The following is a 17848-nucleotide window of genomic DNA, read 5'->3' as shown; positions in this document are numbered from 1 at the left end:
TCGTTTATTCGGTACCTTTTTGGCTGTCGCAAGCTCTATTTTGGAAATACCGCTTATTTTCGGAACGGCGTAAAGGCACTACCCACTCAGGTGTGTACACGCAGGCACTTTTCGAAAATTAATTCATTAAAAAGTTAAAAAAAAATTCACAAAAAGCTGCAAATGCATAGGCAACATGTCTATCCCCTTCCTTTCCTTCCTTCATAGCGTGAATAAAAATGACAAAGACGCACCAATATGCGTATGCATGTCATATATATTCGTGTTTTCGAAAGCTTGACCTGGCGGCAACGACCACACATGCGTAGGTATATGCATCTAATCTAATTAACGAACTGCGGTGGACAGCGAAGTTATGTACGCCCACACGGATTTATCGAACGCAAGAACGTAAACATTCCATATGCGGTGGCAGGGTTAGTTTCTTGCCTGTGGTCGGCCGAACGTAGGCCCGCTTTTAGTGTCCCCACCCCGAAGAGTCCTTCCCTTCCCTTGTAGCCACGCCGCTTATTCCCAATTCATTATTGTAATACGCCGCCAGACCGGCATATGACGCGCGGCGCACCACGCTATAGATGCATAGGACATAGAGAAGAAAACAAAGAGAGATCAGGAGCAAGTGTTTGCACTGATCTAAATAAAACTGCGCCTTCATTATGCTAAGGAGGACGGCTTCGGCGATGCTGTCGAGCCACTTGGCGTGATACCACGTCCTGTTGACTCGCTGCCCGCGTAATATCCCCGTCAATCTTCGCCGTGGTGCACCCGCCTGCTTGTACATGGTCTCTAAGGCCGCTCGCTCCACTGGTCACCAAGCGACGTTCGAAGTACCTGGGTAATAATAGTAATGGACAGGCCCTGGGGAGGGAGGGTCGCCGCTGCCTTAAAAGGACGGCCGGACTCGGCAGCCGGACGAAGTCGCCGGCATCCCCGGACAGAGCACCAGTTCTTTGAGGATGTGTCTCCAGTCGTCCCTGTCCGCCTGGTTGCTATGCTTGGCTCTACTAGTGGCCGGCGCCTATGCGGCAGCGTTTGGTGAGTGCCCCGAAGATGTGTGCGGCACGCGCCGGCTCACAAACTATAAGCGAGGAAAATGGATGCAGCTGTGTGCGTTATAGGTTAGGAAATTGAACGTTTTGATCGAGATTCAGTGTGAGGTACGCCGGCTGTCTGAGCAAGGAACATGCAGTCGCTCGACACTGGCTGCCGTGGTTTCCCCCAAGTTGTTCCTGATACGCTGGAAACTTCGGCTTGTGAACTTCGCCCGGTTCGTGAAGGCGTTACATTAGCGCAGGCGAATCTGAATACACGCTTGATTCTGAAATGAGCGGCGGTGCAAACAAGGACACTAACAAGAAAGAAAGAGACACCACATGTACCAACTCGCCCCTCAGGCCGTTATTCTGACGCTTGATTCGGCGTCGTGTTTTTTTGTGCTTAGCGCGTGTAGCTTCATTGGTTCTCCCAGCAGTTTCAGCTACAGCTCATGAGAGATATTCTTAGAAGGACACCACAGGGCCTTTTGCTTCACAGGTGATTAACCAGCCCGTGGCGATAAGTGGGATCAGGAGTGGCGAAGAGTGTGGCCATTTTGAATTCCGTAAGGTAGAAAGTTGCAGCTGTTGCACACTGGTGCCTCCGAGCGATCGTTTTGAATATTGTGATATCGAGCAATTTAATATACATCTCACATTATGCGGAGCGACGTCCAGCATTTATTGTGACTGAACCACAGGTTTTCGAGCGGGGCACTGACAAGGTCGTTAGGGCAGGCATCTCACAATTGTCTTGCGCTTAACAGCAGGAGTAGCCCAGACGCCGACACTGCAATGTCGCAACGGAAATGTGTTCCTCCGCTCTTATCATATTAGTGGCTCTGTCGCCAATGCCTAACTGGACACAAACAAGCCTAACGGATCTTGCAGGGGCAGTTAGGATGACTACATTCACAAGGGAGGTCAATGTCACAGATAGGCGTTGGTTATCTGCCGTGGCTGTCTCCTACAGCCTGCTCAGTCACATATGATGACCTTGCTCTAAAACAGAAGTCAGGCAGCCTATCTTTCTTTCTTTTTTTCAATCAAAATTCCTTCTTCTTGACTATAGTCCATCTCATATTTAGGGCTGAAAATGTCGCCATTAGGCACCGCGACTGAATTACTTCGCAGAAGTCGCTTGTCCAAGGACTCTGACTATACATAGATGCACCACTCTTTTTAGTTTAAGTATGTTGATATGGAGGTCCATGTTCGTGATTCTGTGCAAGCAGAATTCGCTCATATGCCTTGTTGGGAGCGCTTGTTAATCCAAATGATTCTTTTGTGGCGGCTCCCCACGAAACTCACTATCAGCGACCATAAACGTTCCTCCAAGCGTAGCGCCTCCATGTTAGAATCCGAAGCCGAGAGAAATAACTAAATAAAGATTGAAAGAGAAAACAACTTCTAGGGATAAATTTGAACGGAAAGTTTGGAAACCGTGTTTTGCGAATTCCACGTCATCAAACAGTTCACCGGGTGTTCAGCGAATGGGTGCTGCGCGAGTTCCAGCAATAGCAGGCACTACCGCATCTCAGCGCTTGCGTCACACAGCAACTGCATGTCGGTCATCATTTTACGAAACGGGCTCAAGAGAACCGACAAACACAAATTCTCATATAGATTAGCGTGCACGCACATGCCAACCCTCCAGGACGGCTTTTTCTTCCCGCGTAGAGCGGATTCTCAAGAAAGCTCTCGAGTGACCTTGCGGGCAAATTCCGGTGATGGTCGGCGCAAGTCGGAGGCTGGGCGCTATCCACGGGTATTTGCAGAGAAAAAAAAAAGAAAAGCCGGAAAAGTGAAAAAGAAAACACTCTTGGCCTTATCTACGCCCGCTCCGCAGCTGCATGTGATACTCTAGCGTATATTTCTCACGAGCGTTTCAATGATACAAGTTGTCCGAAGTTGCGCCGCTGGGAGCAGTTCTTACGAATTCGCGGAACGGGCGCGGGTCGTCTACGTTATCCTATGTTTTACTTCCGAAGAAAGCTGAGACATTTGGTTGACCTGATTTACAAAGAAATCACCCCGCGCCGGTGACCGAATGTGAACCGTTGTTGAGTGAGTGCGGGTCGCGGGGCCAGGGACGATAAGGGCCGAGCCCTTATCTGGGCCCCGGTGTTTAGAGTTGGGCGCTGCTGATTAGCGGGAAGCACCTCCGCGCCCGCGCAGAAGGCGCCAACTATTCCACGTTTTGATCGCGAACTTGTTAGGAAATAACGTGGCTGCCCAGATTGAGCGGTCAGCCACTTCAAGGCCTATTTCTCGCTTACAGTCGTCCGGTGACTATGACATGGGCTGCAAAATAAATAAATAAAAATCGAAAAGAAAGTTCGCAAGACAATCGAGGAGCCTTCTAAGTTGCGTGCAACCGCATTCCAGAAAATCGACGTGTTTCTTTGGAGAAAGCGGCTTGAATTATGTTTGCTTTGTGCAAGATGTCAGTGAGCACCATTTAGATTGGATACTATGGTGTATGTACAAGAAAGGCAGCGATTTGTACCTGTCATGAAGGCCAATGACGCACAGTCGAGGTCAACTAGACAAGACGGTTAATAACCGTGACAGTTTTAGTGGACGGCTGTCATGTAACATGCCGACTCTCACTTTTCCTGTCATACACTCTAAATCGTCAACCAAGCCACTGGGTCTTAATCGGATCAGTCCTCATCTCACTTGACGTTTCATGTTGTTGCGGTTCAGGAAGAGTATTTGTAACCCAGGCGCCACCCAGGCCCCGCAAGACGCGGATGGTATGAGAATGGCTCTTGGCTACAATCTGCAGAGATCTGAAGGCCATCCAGACTTGGCTGCTCGGCCGGAATAAAAATAGTTGCGATGGTGATGGCCATAGTTGGCTTGGCATTATTTTAAAGAAAGTCGTTATGGGGAACGCCATTTGATATTTTCATATATTTATGGAATGACAAGTAAAAAAAAAGATCTCAAAGGTGCTTTTTTTAGCGTTATTTTTTCATGTGGAAACGCAAAGGCAAGATCAAAAATTTGCCACATGAGTAGCTTGTCGAGGCTTCTTGGCCAGTTATTTCGCGACGGGTAGCTTGCGTGTACACTGTAGGCGAGTAGAACAGTCAAAGTATTGTACATTACAGGACTTCAGCAATTTATGAGAATAAATACAGGCACCAACGGTCAGAGTAGGTGCATTGAACATGCATGCAATTTTACACCATAAAGATGTCTGCAACATGTACACAAATACGCGTACGGATGCAGGCACTCGTAAATGGTCATAGATAACTGTAAATAAAATTGCTTTAATACCACTAATTTATATTTTCACAGTCCTTCGCCGTTTAAGCGCATTGCGCTTGTCTGCGGCACTGGCAGCCAGTAATATTCACAAATGGTCCTTCACGCCAAGCAAGTAAAAAAAAAATTCAAGTCAGTTTGAGCAAAATGCGGATGTACAACTTGCTCAGAGCGACGCACATTCAACTACACGGCATCAGACAGCTATGATGACAAGGAATGCACAGTTGTAAATTTTTTTTTTTTTTACAGGCGTCAGAAGAAATCTAAAACGTAGCGATGACATCGACTTTGCCACCATCAGAATTTTTAACAATCGTAAAAGAACATGATTCTTAGTGCTCGCTTAGCACGTGTAGCCGGACAAAAGCATAATTCCTGTTCAGAGAAGTTTCAGGATAAAAAAAGGGACATAAAAATGTCTGTGGAGACATTTTCAGCCGCGCGTTTGAAACAGTAAAACCTAAAAGTTAATTTAACCTAAGGAAATTCGAATTTTACACAAATTCCAAAAGTATACACGAAATTTGGATGGTAAAATGCGTGCAGCTGTTGTGTGCACCACGTCCTGTTGACTCGCTGCCCGCCTAATATCCCCGTCCATCTTCCCCGTGGTGCACCCGCCTGCTTGTACACGGTCCCTCGGCCGCTCGCTCCACTGGTCAGTCACCAAGCGACGTTCGAAGTACCTGCGTAATAATGGTAATGGACAGGCACTGGGGAGGGAGGGTCGCCGCTGCCTTAAAAGGACGGCCGGACTCGGCAGCCGGACGAAGTCGCCGGCATCCCCGGACAGTGCACCAGTTCCTCGAGGATGTGTCTCCAGTCGTCCCTGTCCGTCTGGTTGCTATGCTTGGCTCTGCTAGTGGCCGGCGCCTATGCGGCAGCGTTTGGTGAGTGCCCCGAAGATGTGCGGCACGCGCCGGCTCACAAACTATAAGCGAGGAAAATGGATGCAGCAGTGCGCGTTATAGGTTAGGAAATTGAACGTTTTGATCGAGATTCACTGTGAGGTATGCCGGCTGTCTAAGCAAGGACCATACAGTCGCTCGACATTGGTTGCCGTGGTTTCCCCCAAGTTTTTCCTGATACGCTGGGAACTTCGGCTTGTGAACTTCGCCCGGTACGTGAAGGCGTTTGATTAGTGCAGGCGAATTTGAGCACACGCTTGATTCTGCGTCGTGTTTTTTTTTGTGAATGTGTTTAGCGCGTGTCGCTTCATTGGTTCTCCCAGCAGTTTCAGGTATAGCTCATGAGAGATATTCTTAGAATGACACCACAGGGCCTTTTGCTTCACAGGTTATTAACCAGCCCGTGGCGATGAGTAGGGTCAAGGAGTGGCCAACAGTCTGGCCATTTTGAGTCCCGTAAAGTAAAAAGGTGATGCACACTGGTGCCTGCGAGTGATAATGTTGAATATTGTGATGTCGACCAATTTAATATACATCTCGCATGACGCGGAGCGACGTCCTGCATTTATTGTGTGTGAACCACAGGTTTTAGAGCGGGGCACTGACAAGGTCATCAGGGGACGCATCTCGCAATTGTCTTGCGCTTCACAGCAGGAGAAGCGCAGACGCCCACACTGCAATGTCGCAACAGAAATGCGCCCCTGCGCTCTTATCAGATTACTGGCTCAGGTCGCCAATGCCTAACTCCACACAGACAAGCCTAACGGACCTTGCAGGGGCAGTTAGGATGACTACATTCACAAGAGGGGTCTATATCACAGATAGGCGTTAGTTATCTGCCATGGCGGTCTCCTCCAGCCTGCTCACTCATGTATGATGAATTGCTCGAAAACACAAGTCACGCGGCCTATCTTTCTTTTTTCATTCAAAGCGCATTGTTCTTGAATATAGTCTCTCTCATATTTAGGGATGAAAATGTCGCCATTAGACACCGCGACTGAATTACTTCGCAGAAGTCGTTTGTCCAAGACCTCTGACTATACATAGATGCTCCATTCTGTTTGGTGGAAATATTATGGTATGGTGGTCCACGCGCGTGATTCTATGCAAGCAGAATTCGCTTATACGCCTTGTTGGGCGCTTGTTAATCCTAATGATTCTTACGTGTCGGCTCCCCACGAAACTCACTATCAGAGACCGTAAACGTACCTCCAAGCGTAGCGCCTCCATGTTACAATCCGAAACCGAGACAAGTAACTAAATAAAGATTGAAAGAGAAAACAACTTCTTGGGATAAAGTTGAACGGAAAGTTTGCAAACCGTGTTCTGCGAATTCCACGTCACCAAACAGTTCACCGCGTGTTCAGCGAATGGGTGCTGCGCGAGTTCCAGGAAAAGCAGGCACTACCGCATCCCAGCGCTTGCGTCACACGGCAACTGCATGTCGGTCATCATGTTACGAAACGGGCTCAAGAGAACCGTCAAACACAAATTCTCATATAGATTAGCGTGCGCGCACTTGCCGACCCTCCAGGACGGCGTTTTCTTCCCGCGTAGAGGGGATTCTTAAGAAAGTTCTCTCGAGTGACCTTGTGGGCAAATTCCGGTGACGGTCGGCGCAAGTCGGAGGCCGGCCGCTTGCCACAGATATTTGCAAAGCAGAAAAAAGAAAAGCCGAGAAAGAGAAAAACAAAACACTCTTGGCCTTATCTACGCTCCCTCCGCAGCTGCATGAGATACAGTAACGCATATTTCTCGCGAGCGTTTCGGTGATACAAGTTATCTGAAGTTGTGCCGCTGGGAGCAGTTCTTACGAATTCGCGGAACGGGCGCGGGTCGTCTACGTTATCCTATGTTTTACTTCCGAAGAAAGCAGAGACATTTGGTTGACCTGATTTACAAAGAAATCATCCCGCGCCGGTGACCCAATGTGAACCGTTGTTGAGTGAGTGCGGGTCTTTGGGCCAGGGGCGATAAGGGCCGAGCCCTTATCTGGGACGCCGTGTTTACAGTTGGGTGATGCTGATTAGCGGGAAACACCAACGTGTCCGTGCGGATGGCACCGACTATTCCGCGTTTTGATAGCGAACTTGTTAGCAAATAACGTGGCTGCCCAGATTGAGCGGTCAGCCACTTCAATGCCTATTTCTCGCTTCCAGTCGTCCGGTAACTACGACGTGGGCGCCAAAATAGAGAAACACAGCGAAAAGAAAGTTCGCAAGACAATCGAGGAGCCTTCTAGGTTGCGTGCAACTGTGTTCGCGGAAACAGGAGTGTTTCTTTCGAGAGAAAGCGGCTAGAATTATGCTTGCTGTGTAGCCGCCGCGATGGCTGAATGGTTACGGCACTCGGCTGCTAGCCCGAATGACGCGAGTTCGATCCCGGCCGCGGGAGTCGAATTTCGATGGAGGCGAAATTCTAGAGGCCTGTGCACTGTGCAGTGTCAGTGCAGGTTGAAGAACCCCAGGAGGTCGAAATTTTCGGAGCCCTTCACTACGGCGTCCCTCATAGCCTGTGTTGCTTTTGGACGTTAAACCCCCATAAACCATACCAAACCAAGCTTGCTATGTGCAAGACGTCAGTGAGCCTGAATTACATTGGATCCTATGGTGTATGTACAAGAAAGGCACTGACTTGTGCCTGTCATGAAGGCCAATGATGCACAGTCGAGGTCAGCTAGACAAGGCGGTTAATAACTGTGACAGTTTATGTGGGCGGCCGTCATATAACGTGCCGACTCTGGCTTTTCCTGTCATTCACTTTCAATCGTCAACCAAGCCACTAGGTCTTAATGAGACCAGTCCTAACCTCGCTTGGAGTCTCATGTTGTTGGGGTTTAGAATGACTATTTAGAACCCAGGCGCCACCCAGGCCCCGCAAGACGCGGATGGTATGAGAATGGGTCTTGGCTACAATCCGCAGGGCTGTGGACGGCGTCAGACTTGGTGGTTCGGCTGGAATAAAAATAGTTGCGACGGTGATGCTCATGGTTGGCTTGGCATTGTTTTAAAGAGAGGCGTTGTTGGGAACGCCATTTGTAAATTTCATATATTTATGGAATGGAAAGTTGAAAAGAAGATTTTAAAGGTGCTTTTTTTAGCGTTATTTTTTCATGCAGAAACGCAAATGCAATAATAATAATAATTGGTTTTGGGGGAAAGGAAATGGCGCAGTATCTGTCTCATATATCGCTGGACACCTGAACCGTGCCATAAGGGAAGCGATAAAGGAGGGAGACCAAAAATCTGCCACACGAGTAGCTTGTCGAGGCTTCTTGGTCAGTTATTTTGCTCCGGGTAGCTTGCGTGTAGAGTGTAGGCGAGTAGAACAGTCAAAGTATTGTATATTGCAGAACTTCAGCAATCTATGAGAATAAATACAGGCACCAACTGGCCGAGTAGCTGCATTGAACATGCATGCAATTTTACACCATAAAGATGTCTGCAACATGTACACAACTTATACACGTATGCATGCAGGCACTACTAGATTATCATAGACAATTGATATTGCTTTATTACCACTAATTTACATTTTCACAGACCTGCACCGTTAAAGCGCATTGCGCTTGTCTGCTGCAGTGGCCGCCAGCAATATTCACAAACTGTCCTTCGCGCCAAACAAGTAAAAAAAAATCAACAATGTTCGAACAAAATGCGGATATACAACTTGATAAGAGCGACGGATATTCAACAACACGGCACCAGATATCTATGTGCACAAGTAATGCACAGTTGTAATTTTTTTTACAGAGGTCAGGATAAATATAAAACGTAGCAATGACGCCGACTTTGACACCATTAAAATTTTTAACAATCGTAAAAGAACATGTTTTGTAGTGCTCGCTTTTAGCACGTGTAGCCGGACAAAAGCATAATTCATGTTCAGAGAAGTTTCAGGATAAAAAAGGGACATAAAAATGTCTTTGGAGACATTTTCAGCCGCGCGTTTGAAACTGTAAAACCTAAATGTTGCTTAACCTAAGGAAATTCGAATTTAACGCAATGCCAGAAGTATATGCGAAATGTGGACGGTTAAAGGCGTGCAGCTGTTGTGTGCACCACGTCCTGTTGACTCGCTGCCCGCGTAATATCCCCGTCCATCTTCCCCGTGGTGCACCCGCCTGCTTGTACACGGTCCCTCGGCCGCTCGCTCCACTGGTCAGTCACCAAGCGACGTTCGAAGTATCTGCGTAATAATGGTAATGGACAGGTCCTGGGGAGGGAGGGTCGCCGCTGCCTTAAAAAGACGGCCGGACTCGGCAGCCGGACGAAGTCGCCGGCATCCCCGGACAGAGCACCAGTTCCTCGAGGATGTGTCTCCAGTCGTCCCTGTCCGTCTGGTTGCTATGCTTGGCTCTGCTAGTGGCCGGCGCCTATGCGGCAGCGTTTGGTGAGTGCCCCGAAGATGTGTGCGGCACGCGCCGGCTCACAAACTGTAAGCGAGGAAAATGGATTCAGCAGTGCGCGTTGTAGGTTAGGAAATTGAACGTTTTGATCGAGATTCAGTGTGAGGTACGCCGGCTGTCTGAGCAAGGAACATGCAGTCGCTCGACATTGGCTGCCGTGGTTTCCCCCAAGTTGTTCCTGATACGCTGGAAACTTCGGCTTGTCAACTTCGCCCGGTTCGTGAAGGCGTTACATTAGTGCAGGCGAATCTGAATACACGCTTGATTCTGAAATGAGCGGCGGTGCAAACAAGGACACTAACAAGAAAGAAAGAGACACCACATGTACCAACTCGCCCCTCAGGCCGTTATTCTGACGCTTGATTCGGCGTCGTGTTTTTTTGTGTTTAGCGCGTGTCGCCTCATTGGTTCTCCCAGCAGTTTCAGCTACAGCTCATGAGAGATGTTCTTAGAAGGACACCACAGGGCCTTTTGCTTCACAGGTTATTAACCAGCCCGTGGTGATAAGTGGGATCAGGAGTGGCCAGGAGTGTGGCCATATTGAATTCCGTAAGGTAGAAAGTTGCAGCTGTTGCACACTGGTGCCTCCGAGCGATCGTTTTGAATATTGTGATATCGAGCAATTTAATATACATCTCGCATTATGCGGAGCGACGTCCAGCATTTATTGTGACTGAACCACAGGTTTTCGAGCGGGGCACTGACAAGGTCATTAGGGCAGGCATCTCACAATTGTCTTGCGCTTAACAGCAGGAGTAGCCCAGACGCCCACACTGCAATGTCGCAACGGAAATGTGTTCCTGCACTCTTATCAGATTAGTGGCTCTGTCGCCAATGCCTAACTGGACACAAACAAGCCTAACAGATCTTGCGGGGGCAGTTAGGATGACTACATTCACAAAGGAGGTCAATGTCCCAGATAGGCGTTGGTTATCTGCCGTGGCTGTCTCCTCCAGCCTGCTCACTCATTTATGATGACCTTGCTCTAAAACTGAAGTCAGGCAGCCTATCTTTCTTTCTTTTTTTCAATCAAAATTCCTTCTTCTTGACTATAGTCTCTCATATTTAGGGCTGAAAATGTCGCCATTAGACACCGCGACTGAATTACTTCGCAGAAGTCGCTTGTCCAAGGGCTCTGATTATACATAGATGCACCACTCTTTTTAGTGGAAGTATGTTGATATGGAGGTCCATGTTCGTGATTCTGTGCAAGCACAATTCGCTCATATGCATTGTTGGGAGCGCTTGTTAATCCAAATGATTCTTTTGTGGCGGCTCCCCACGAAACACGCTATCAGCGACCATAAACGTTCCTCCAAGCGTAGCGCCTCCTTGTTAGAATCCGAAGCCGAGAGAAATAACTAAATAAAGATTGAAAGAGAAAACAACTTCTAGGGATAAATTTGAACGGAAAGTTTGGAAACCGTGTTTTGCGAATTCCACGTCATCAAACAGTTCACCGGGTGTTCAGCGAATGGGTGCTGCGCGAGTTCCAGCAATAGCAGGCACTACCGCATCCCAGCGCTTGCGTCACACAGCAACTGCATGTCGGTCATCATGTTAAGAAACGGGCTCAAGAGAACCGTCAAACACAAATTCTCATATAGATTAGCGTGCGTGCACTTGCCGACCCTCCAGGACGGCTGTTTCTTCCCGCGTAGAACGGATTCTCAAGAAAGTTCTCTCGAGTGACCTTGCGGGCAAATTCCGGTGATGGTCGGCGCAAGTCGGAGGCCGGCCGCTTGCCACGGATATTTGCAAAGCAGAAAAAAGAAAAGCCGAAAAAGTGAAAAAGAAAACACTCTTGGCTTTATCTACGCCCGCTCCGCAGCTGCATGTGATACTCTAGCGTATACTTCTCACGATCGAGCGTTTCAGTGATACAAGTTGTCTGAAGTTGTGCCGCTGGAAACAGCTGTTACGAATTCGCGGAACGGGCGCGGGTCGTCTACGTTATCCTATGTTCTACTTCCGAAGAAAACAGAGACATATAGTTGACGTGATTTCCAAAGAAATTCGCGCGCACCGTTGACCGAATGTGAACCGTTATTGCGTGACTGGGGTCGCGGGGCCAGGGACGATAAGGGCCGAGTCCTTATCTTGGCCGCGGTTTTTAGAGTTGGGCGCTGCTGATTAGCGGGAAACACCACCGCGCTCGCGCGGATGGCGCCGACTATTCCACGTTTTGATCGCGAACTTGTTAGGAGATAACGTGGCTGCCCAGATTGAGCGGTCAGCCACTTCAATGCCTATTTCTCGCTTCCAGTCGCCCGGTGACTGACATGGGCTGCAAAATAGAGAAAAAAAGCGAAAAGAAAGTTCGCAAGACAATCGAGGAGCCTTCTAGGTTGCGTGCAACTGTGTTCCCGGAAACCGGCGTGTTTCTTTGGAAGAGCGGCTTGAATTATGCTTGCTTTGTGCAAGCCGTCAGTGAGCCTGATCTAGATTGGATACTATGGTGTATGTACAAGCGTTTTGTACCTGTCATGAAGGCCAATGATTCACAGTGGAGGTCAACTAGACAAGGCGGTTAAAAACCGCGACAGTTTTAGTGGACGGCGGTCATGTAATGTGCCGACTCTCACTTTTCCTGTCATTCACTCTAAATCGTCAACCAAGCCACTGGGTCTTAATGTGATCAGTCCTCATCTCACTTGACGTCTCAGGTTGTTGGGGTTCAGGAAGACTATTTATAACCCAGGCGCCACCCAGGCCCCGCAAAACGCGGATTGTATGAGCATGGCTCTTGGCTACAATCTGCAGAGATCTGAACGCCGCCAGACTTGGCTGCTCGGCCGGAATAAAAATAGTTGCGATGGTGATGGTCATGGTTGGCTGGGCATTATTTTAAAGAAAGTCGTCATGGGGAACGCCATTTGAAAATTTCATATATTTATGGAATGACAAGTAAAAAAAAGATCTCAAAGGTCCTTTCTTTAGCGTTATTTTTTCATGTGGAAACGCAAAGGCAAGATCAAAAATTTGCAACATGAGTAGCTTGTCGAGGCTTCTTGGCCAGTTATTTCGTGACGGGTAGCTTGCGTGTACACTGTAGGCGAGTAGAACAGTATAAGTATTGTACATTGCAGGACTTCAGACAATTTATGAGAATAAATACAGGCACCAATCGGCAGAGTAGGTGCATTGAACATTCATGCAATTTACACCATAAAGATGTCTGCAACATGTACACATTTATACACGTATGCATGCAGGTACTCCTAGATGATCATAGATAATTGTAATTGATATTGCTTTATTGCCACTAGTTAACATTTTCTCAGTCCTGCGCGCCTCAGCACATTGATCTTGTCTGCGTCACTGGCAGCCAGCAATATACACAAATGGCTCCTCACGCCAAACAAGTAAAAAAAAATTCAAGAAAGTTTGAACAAAACGCGGTTATACATCTTGCTCAGAGCGACGCATGTATCAACAACACGACATCAGACAAGTATGTGCACAAGGAATGCACAGTTGTAATTTTTTTTTTTACAGACGTCAGGATAAATATGGAACGTAGCAATGACATCGAATTTGCCACCATCAGAATTTTTAACAATCAGAAAAGAACATGTTTCTGAGTGCTCGCTTAGCACGTGTAGCCGATCAAAAGCATAATTCCTGTTCAGGTAATTTACGGGATAAAAAATGGACATAAAAATGTCTGTGTAGACATTTTCAACCACACGTTTAAAACTGTAAAACCTAAAAGACAACTTTACCTGAGGAAAACCGAATTTTACACACTGCCAAAAGTATACACGAAATATGGTAAAAGGTGCACCTTTTGCCATATATCGTGTATACTTCTGACAGTGTGTAAAATTCGTTTTTCCTTAGGCTATATCTAATTTTAGGTTTTACAGTTTTAAATGCGTGGTTGAAAATTTGTTTTGTATATATGACGTAATCACGTAACTTTTCTATGAGTAAAACGACTGCAAGCTTGGCTATGTTATTTTTATTCATTGCCATCCGTTCAAGCACCATACTCTCTATTTTTATAGATTTGTAAATGATTCTATTTGGTTCCTCAAGCTGCCCGAACAAAATCAGTACAAATTAATTCCATAACATGAAGCAATAGATGCATTAGGACACACAGTTGTAAGTAATAGCTTATCGCTGGGCAGACGTAAATCTAATTAGTACAAGCACATCGGTACTGTCTGATAACAATGCATTTTAGTTACGTTGTTATGCATGTGGGGAATTTAAAAGGGACATTGAAGGACGATTCCATAAAATTTTGCGGCGCAGTAAATATCGATCCTGTTGATCTTTGTGGCCATGTTCATCTCTTTTGGCCACCGAAAGACGCAATCATTGCTGCGAAAATTCAATCTAAAACTTCAGCATGTTTTTTTCTCTGACACTCGATTCGAAATGATGACATGAATGGCGGTGTAGTGTAGCCTTATACTCTAAACACGATTACGCCTGTATGGGAGCGAAAAGGGAGTAACCTGTCCTCTACCGAACTCCCTTTTTATAAAAGGGAGTGCACTAGAGGACATTTTACTCCCTCTTCAATGCTTTCTCTTTATAGTGTAGAGAACCATGGGAACACACTTCCTTCACGTCAGCGCAGGCTAGCTGGGCAAACGGCTGGTGATGGATGACAATGCCTGTATTTCATTTTTTAATATTTGCTAGCTTGTCTAGCCGCACACACAAATTCCCGTGATCTAATTACAAAGAGGTAAATTTTCTTGCACTTGAACTATATGTGAGACACGCCGTAGTGTAGGGTACCGCATTAACTTCGAACAGCTGGGGTTCTTTAACGTGCAATGACATTGCACAGCACTAGGGAGCTTTTGCTATTTTCTCTATCGAAATGCGGCCGTCACGGCCGAGATTTCATCACGCGACTTTGGGCTCAGCAGCCAAAAAGCCATAGCCATTGCCCTAGCCACCGCGGTCGATGAGTTAGTCTGACTGCTAGCATGAATGGAAATTTTCTACGCAAATGCAGGGCCCGCTGCGTCTTCAGGCGGGTGCTTTGTTATTGCCTGCGTAATGCGCTGAGTCACTCTTGGAGATTGGTGCTTCTGTCATTAAGCATAGCACGCCTTCCTGCTCTCACAAGCTTCGAGGCTCATCCAACATATTTTAGACCGTGCCTGTTTTGAAACAAACAGTCTTGAATATAATACTTTTGCGTTGTTGGATACGTTTATGGTTTATGAGGGTTTAACGTCCCGAAGCGACTCAGGCTATGAAGAACGCCGTAGTGAAGGGCTCCGGAAATTTCGACCACCTGGGGCTCTTTAAACGAGCGCTGACATCGCACAGTACACAGGCCTCTAGAATTTCGCCTCCATCGAAATTCAACCACCGCGGCCGGTATCGAACCCGCTTCTTTCGTGTCAGCAGCCGAGAGCCATAATCACTGAGCCATCGCGGCGGAGCTGTTGGTAGATTCCCTTCAGCAGATAAAACGCTCTCCAAACGACAGGCCAAAGTCTGGCGTGAACTTCAAACTAACACCAATCCAAATCCCAAATTGCGCAGCTTCTATTCGGAGGGATTCTACTCAGACAAATGCAAAAATTGTCAAATCAAAGCTGATCTATATCATATGATTTGGAACTGCCCGCATTCTCTACCCGTGAGTCACTTCATTACCGACTGTGATCATTAGGAGGCTGTAATGGTCAGCGCCGACCCGGGTCGACAAAGATCAAGCTCCTGAAGGCTGAAGACGCCGCCACTGCCCAAGGAATAGCGGCCGTCGTTTAAGCGGGGGGGGGGGGGGGGGGGGGGGGGGGGGGGTTATGCACTGATATCGCACAGCACACGTCCCTGCATATATATGTTCTGGTGGTCATGCCTTTCTTGTTATTCTGCTGAACGCAAAAGGCAGTGCCTTTCTCCCTGAAGACCACTCTGTTTTCTCGTGTAGGGCAGAAGGCATAGTTATTATTTTTTGTGTATTCTATATTCTTGACAGCAATGCGGAACAATGCCGTACGCCGCAGAATCCTTGGGCAGAACTAAAACTTTTGTCGCAACACAAATATGCTAGCTTAATGTTGTTTCATAAATTGCATTGCTGTCCGGCACTTCATTACGACCCCTTTCCGCCATAACCAATAATCTTTCCAAGTCGCGACCATATCCAAACATGCAAAACGCATCGCCCGCCGTTAATCGCTCTGCGTACAGTCGCGAGTAAAAAAGATTAGCACTAGTGACGTGCCACCGGAGCGGCAGATAGCTCGGCGCTGCGCTTACGAACACGCCGATAACAAAAGTGCCAGGCGTGTTCGAAAAGTGTGGCGCTGCGCCAGCCGTGCGGTGCGATTTTCACCACTCCGGTGACGTCATTGTGATATTGTTTTACTCGCGCCTGTACGATCGTTCATACCACGCACCGTCATTGACTAGAATAACTTGCCATCGCACACCGCAGCGCAAGTTATTGGTAGTAGTAAACTGAGGCCTGTGGTGCAGCAACCTTTATGGTTGTAATTCACCAAACGCGATGACAATTGGAGCTCTCAAACTAATTTTCAAAACAATTTCTACGCAGTGATAATGATGTCGAGGGCTTTTTTTTTTCCTTTTGTGTAGCTACTGTTATCATTATTGTTACTTTTTCGCATTTTGTTTAGAAATCACCTTTATTTTGCGTTGTTGTTTGTATTACTACTTCTGTGCATTTATGTTCGTTTTTTAACGCCTTTTACCATTTTTTTGCTTTTGCTCTTCTGCACATGTTACGGATATGCTGCTCCTCCACATATTCCTGTGCTGGTCCTTCCTGTGTAATACCCACATTGAAGGACGCTAGTTGTACATCGGCTGTGTGATGATGAGCGTTCTTATTATGTTAAATAAACATCTAATGAATAAGCACCTGCGAAGCGCTTCCCAAAAGAAGGTTATAACTTAATAAGCTAAGGGACTTTAAATGACATTAAAAAACAGTAGCTTGATATTCGTCGGGGGTGCCTGTCTGAATCAGCGCCCCTCAAGACCTGTACAGACTTTTTATGGCATACACTATATTCGTCTCTGGTATTCTGGTCGCTGAAAATGCACCAAGACATGTCTTGCCCGCCATACTCTTATTGAGGGGGCCGCCACGGTGGTTCAGTGGTTGTTGTGCTCGGCTGCTGTCCTGAAAGACTCGGGTTCGATGCTGGTAACGGCGGTCATATTTCAACGGAGGGGAATGCTAGTAGGACGTTACTGTGCGATGGCAATGCACTTTAAAGAGCTCAGGTGGTCGAAATTACCCGGAGCCCTCCACTACGGCGTTCCTCACATCCCGAGTCGCTTTGGGACGTTAAACTCCATAAAACCGCAAACATTAAGGAGATATGCTTGACTAGCTACTCCATATACATGACCCGCTTTGTGCCAATGTCTGGAATATATTTGCGTCAAAATTCATACCTAACAGCGGCGAACGCTGACGCAATCAGCAGATGCGCCTGACTATAGACGGGACCTACCTGATTTTTGCGTCACTTCCGGCGAGCGGTTTCAAGGACGAAATTATTTCAGCCCCCATTCTTGATAAACTCATGCGAACATCGTCCTGAAACCGCAGCGAAGCCGACGCCGAAACTGAAGACAAACCTGAGGCCGAAACTTCCTTTCCAGATGGTACTTAGCAGAAACAATTAGTACCTCATATCAGCGTCCAGAGCACGGGTCAAACCAACACTCGCTCAAACAGAGCAGCTTCGTTATTCGACGCCTCGGACCACTCAGCCATCATCAAGGTTTCTGATGCAGTGTGTTATATTTTGCATATAGCACGCACTTGCTAGCGACCAGCATCGACTATAGCCTAGCACGAACGGACCAAAGATAACGTCGACGACTTCAGTCGCCATGGTTATCTTTCGTCAGTTCGCCCTGCGTTTTCTAACGTTCGACGCCATTGCTGTGGCCGTGCAAAGGAGCCGTTCGTGCCAAGAGATGCGAAGGCTAGTCTTGCTGCCAACGGTAGTTTTATGTAGCCTCACACAAAGCTGCGAAGGCTACCAATGTGGCCGAACGCGTCTCTGTGGCTGAATGAGGGTGGACGAGAGCTGCGGCGCGTCAAGCATCTAAAGAGAGGAGTGACACTGAGCATGCCGCCCAGTACGAAAAGCAGAAGAGGCTGTACGCGACGGCACATAAAGCAACGAAAGCGGCAAGGGACGCCGAGCACGCTGTCCAGCTGGAGGAGAAGCAGCTCATGGCGGTGGTCT

At 47.5% G+C, this 17848-nt stretch overlaps 1 protein-coding gene across 8 annotated transcripts in view; it reads left to right on the top strand.

Moving 5' to 3' along the window:
* The first annotated feature begins 914 nt into the window (after positions 1–914).
* The window catches only part of CCHa2 (neuropeptide CCHamide-2), a 57246-nt gene continuing 40312 nt past the window's right edge, over positions 915–17848 (top strand). For 5 of the 8 annotated variants that reach the window (XM_077628718.1, XM_077628717.1, XM_077628715.1 and 2 more), the window contains exon 1: positions 9502–9616. In XM_077628718.1, the coding sequence (XP_077484844.1) occupies positions 9538–9616 (79 nt within the window). In that variant the 5' untranslated portion in view covers positions 9502–9537. Of the gene's footprint in view, positions 1036–9501; positions 9617–17848 lie in introns of those variants that run through there. The other 3 variants (XM_077628719.1, XM_077628716.1, XM_077628712.1) reach the window with 1 other exon arrangement.

The sequence above is a fragment of the Amblyomma americanum genome, chromosome 6, assembly GCF_052857255.1.
Source record: "Amblyomma americanum isolate KBUSLIRL-KWMA chromosome 6, ASM5285725v1, whole genome shotgun sequence".
Taxonomy (NCBI): domain Eukaryota; kingdom Metazoa; phylum Arthropoda; class Arachnida; order Ixodida; family Ixodidae; genus Amblyomma; species Amblyomma americanum.
Note: the sequence above shows the minus strand (reverse complement) of the source record. Positions and strands in the feature narration are given on the sequence as shown.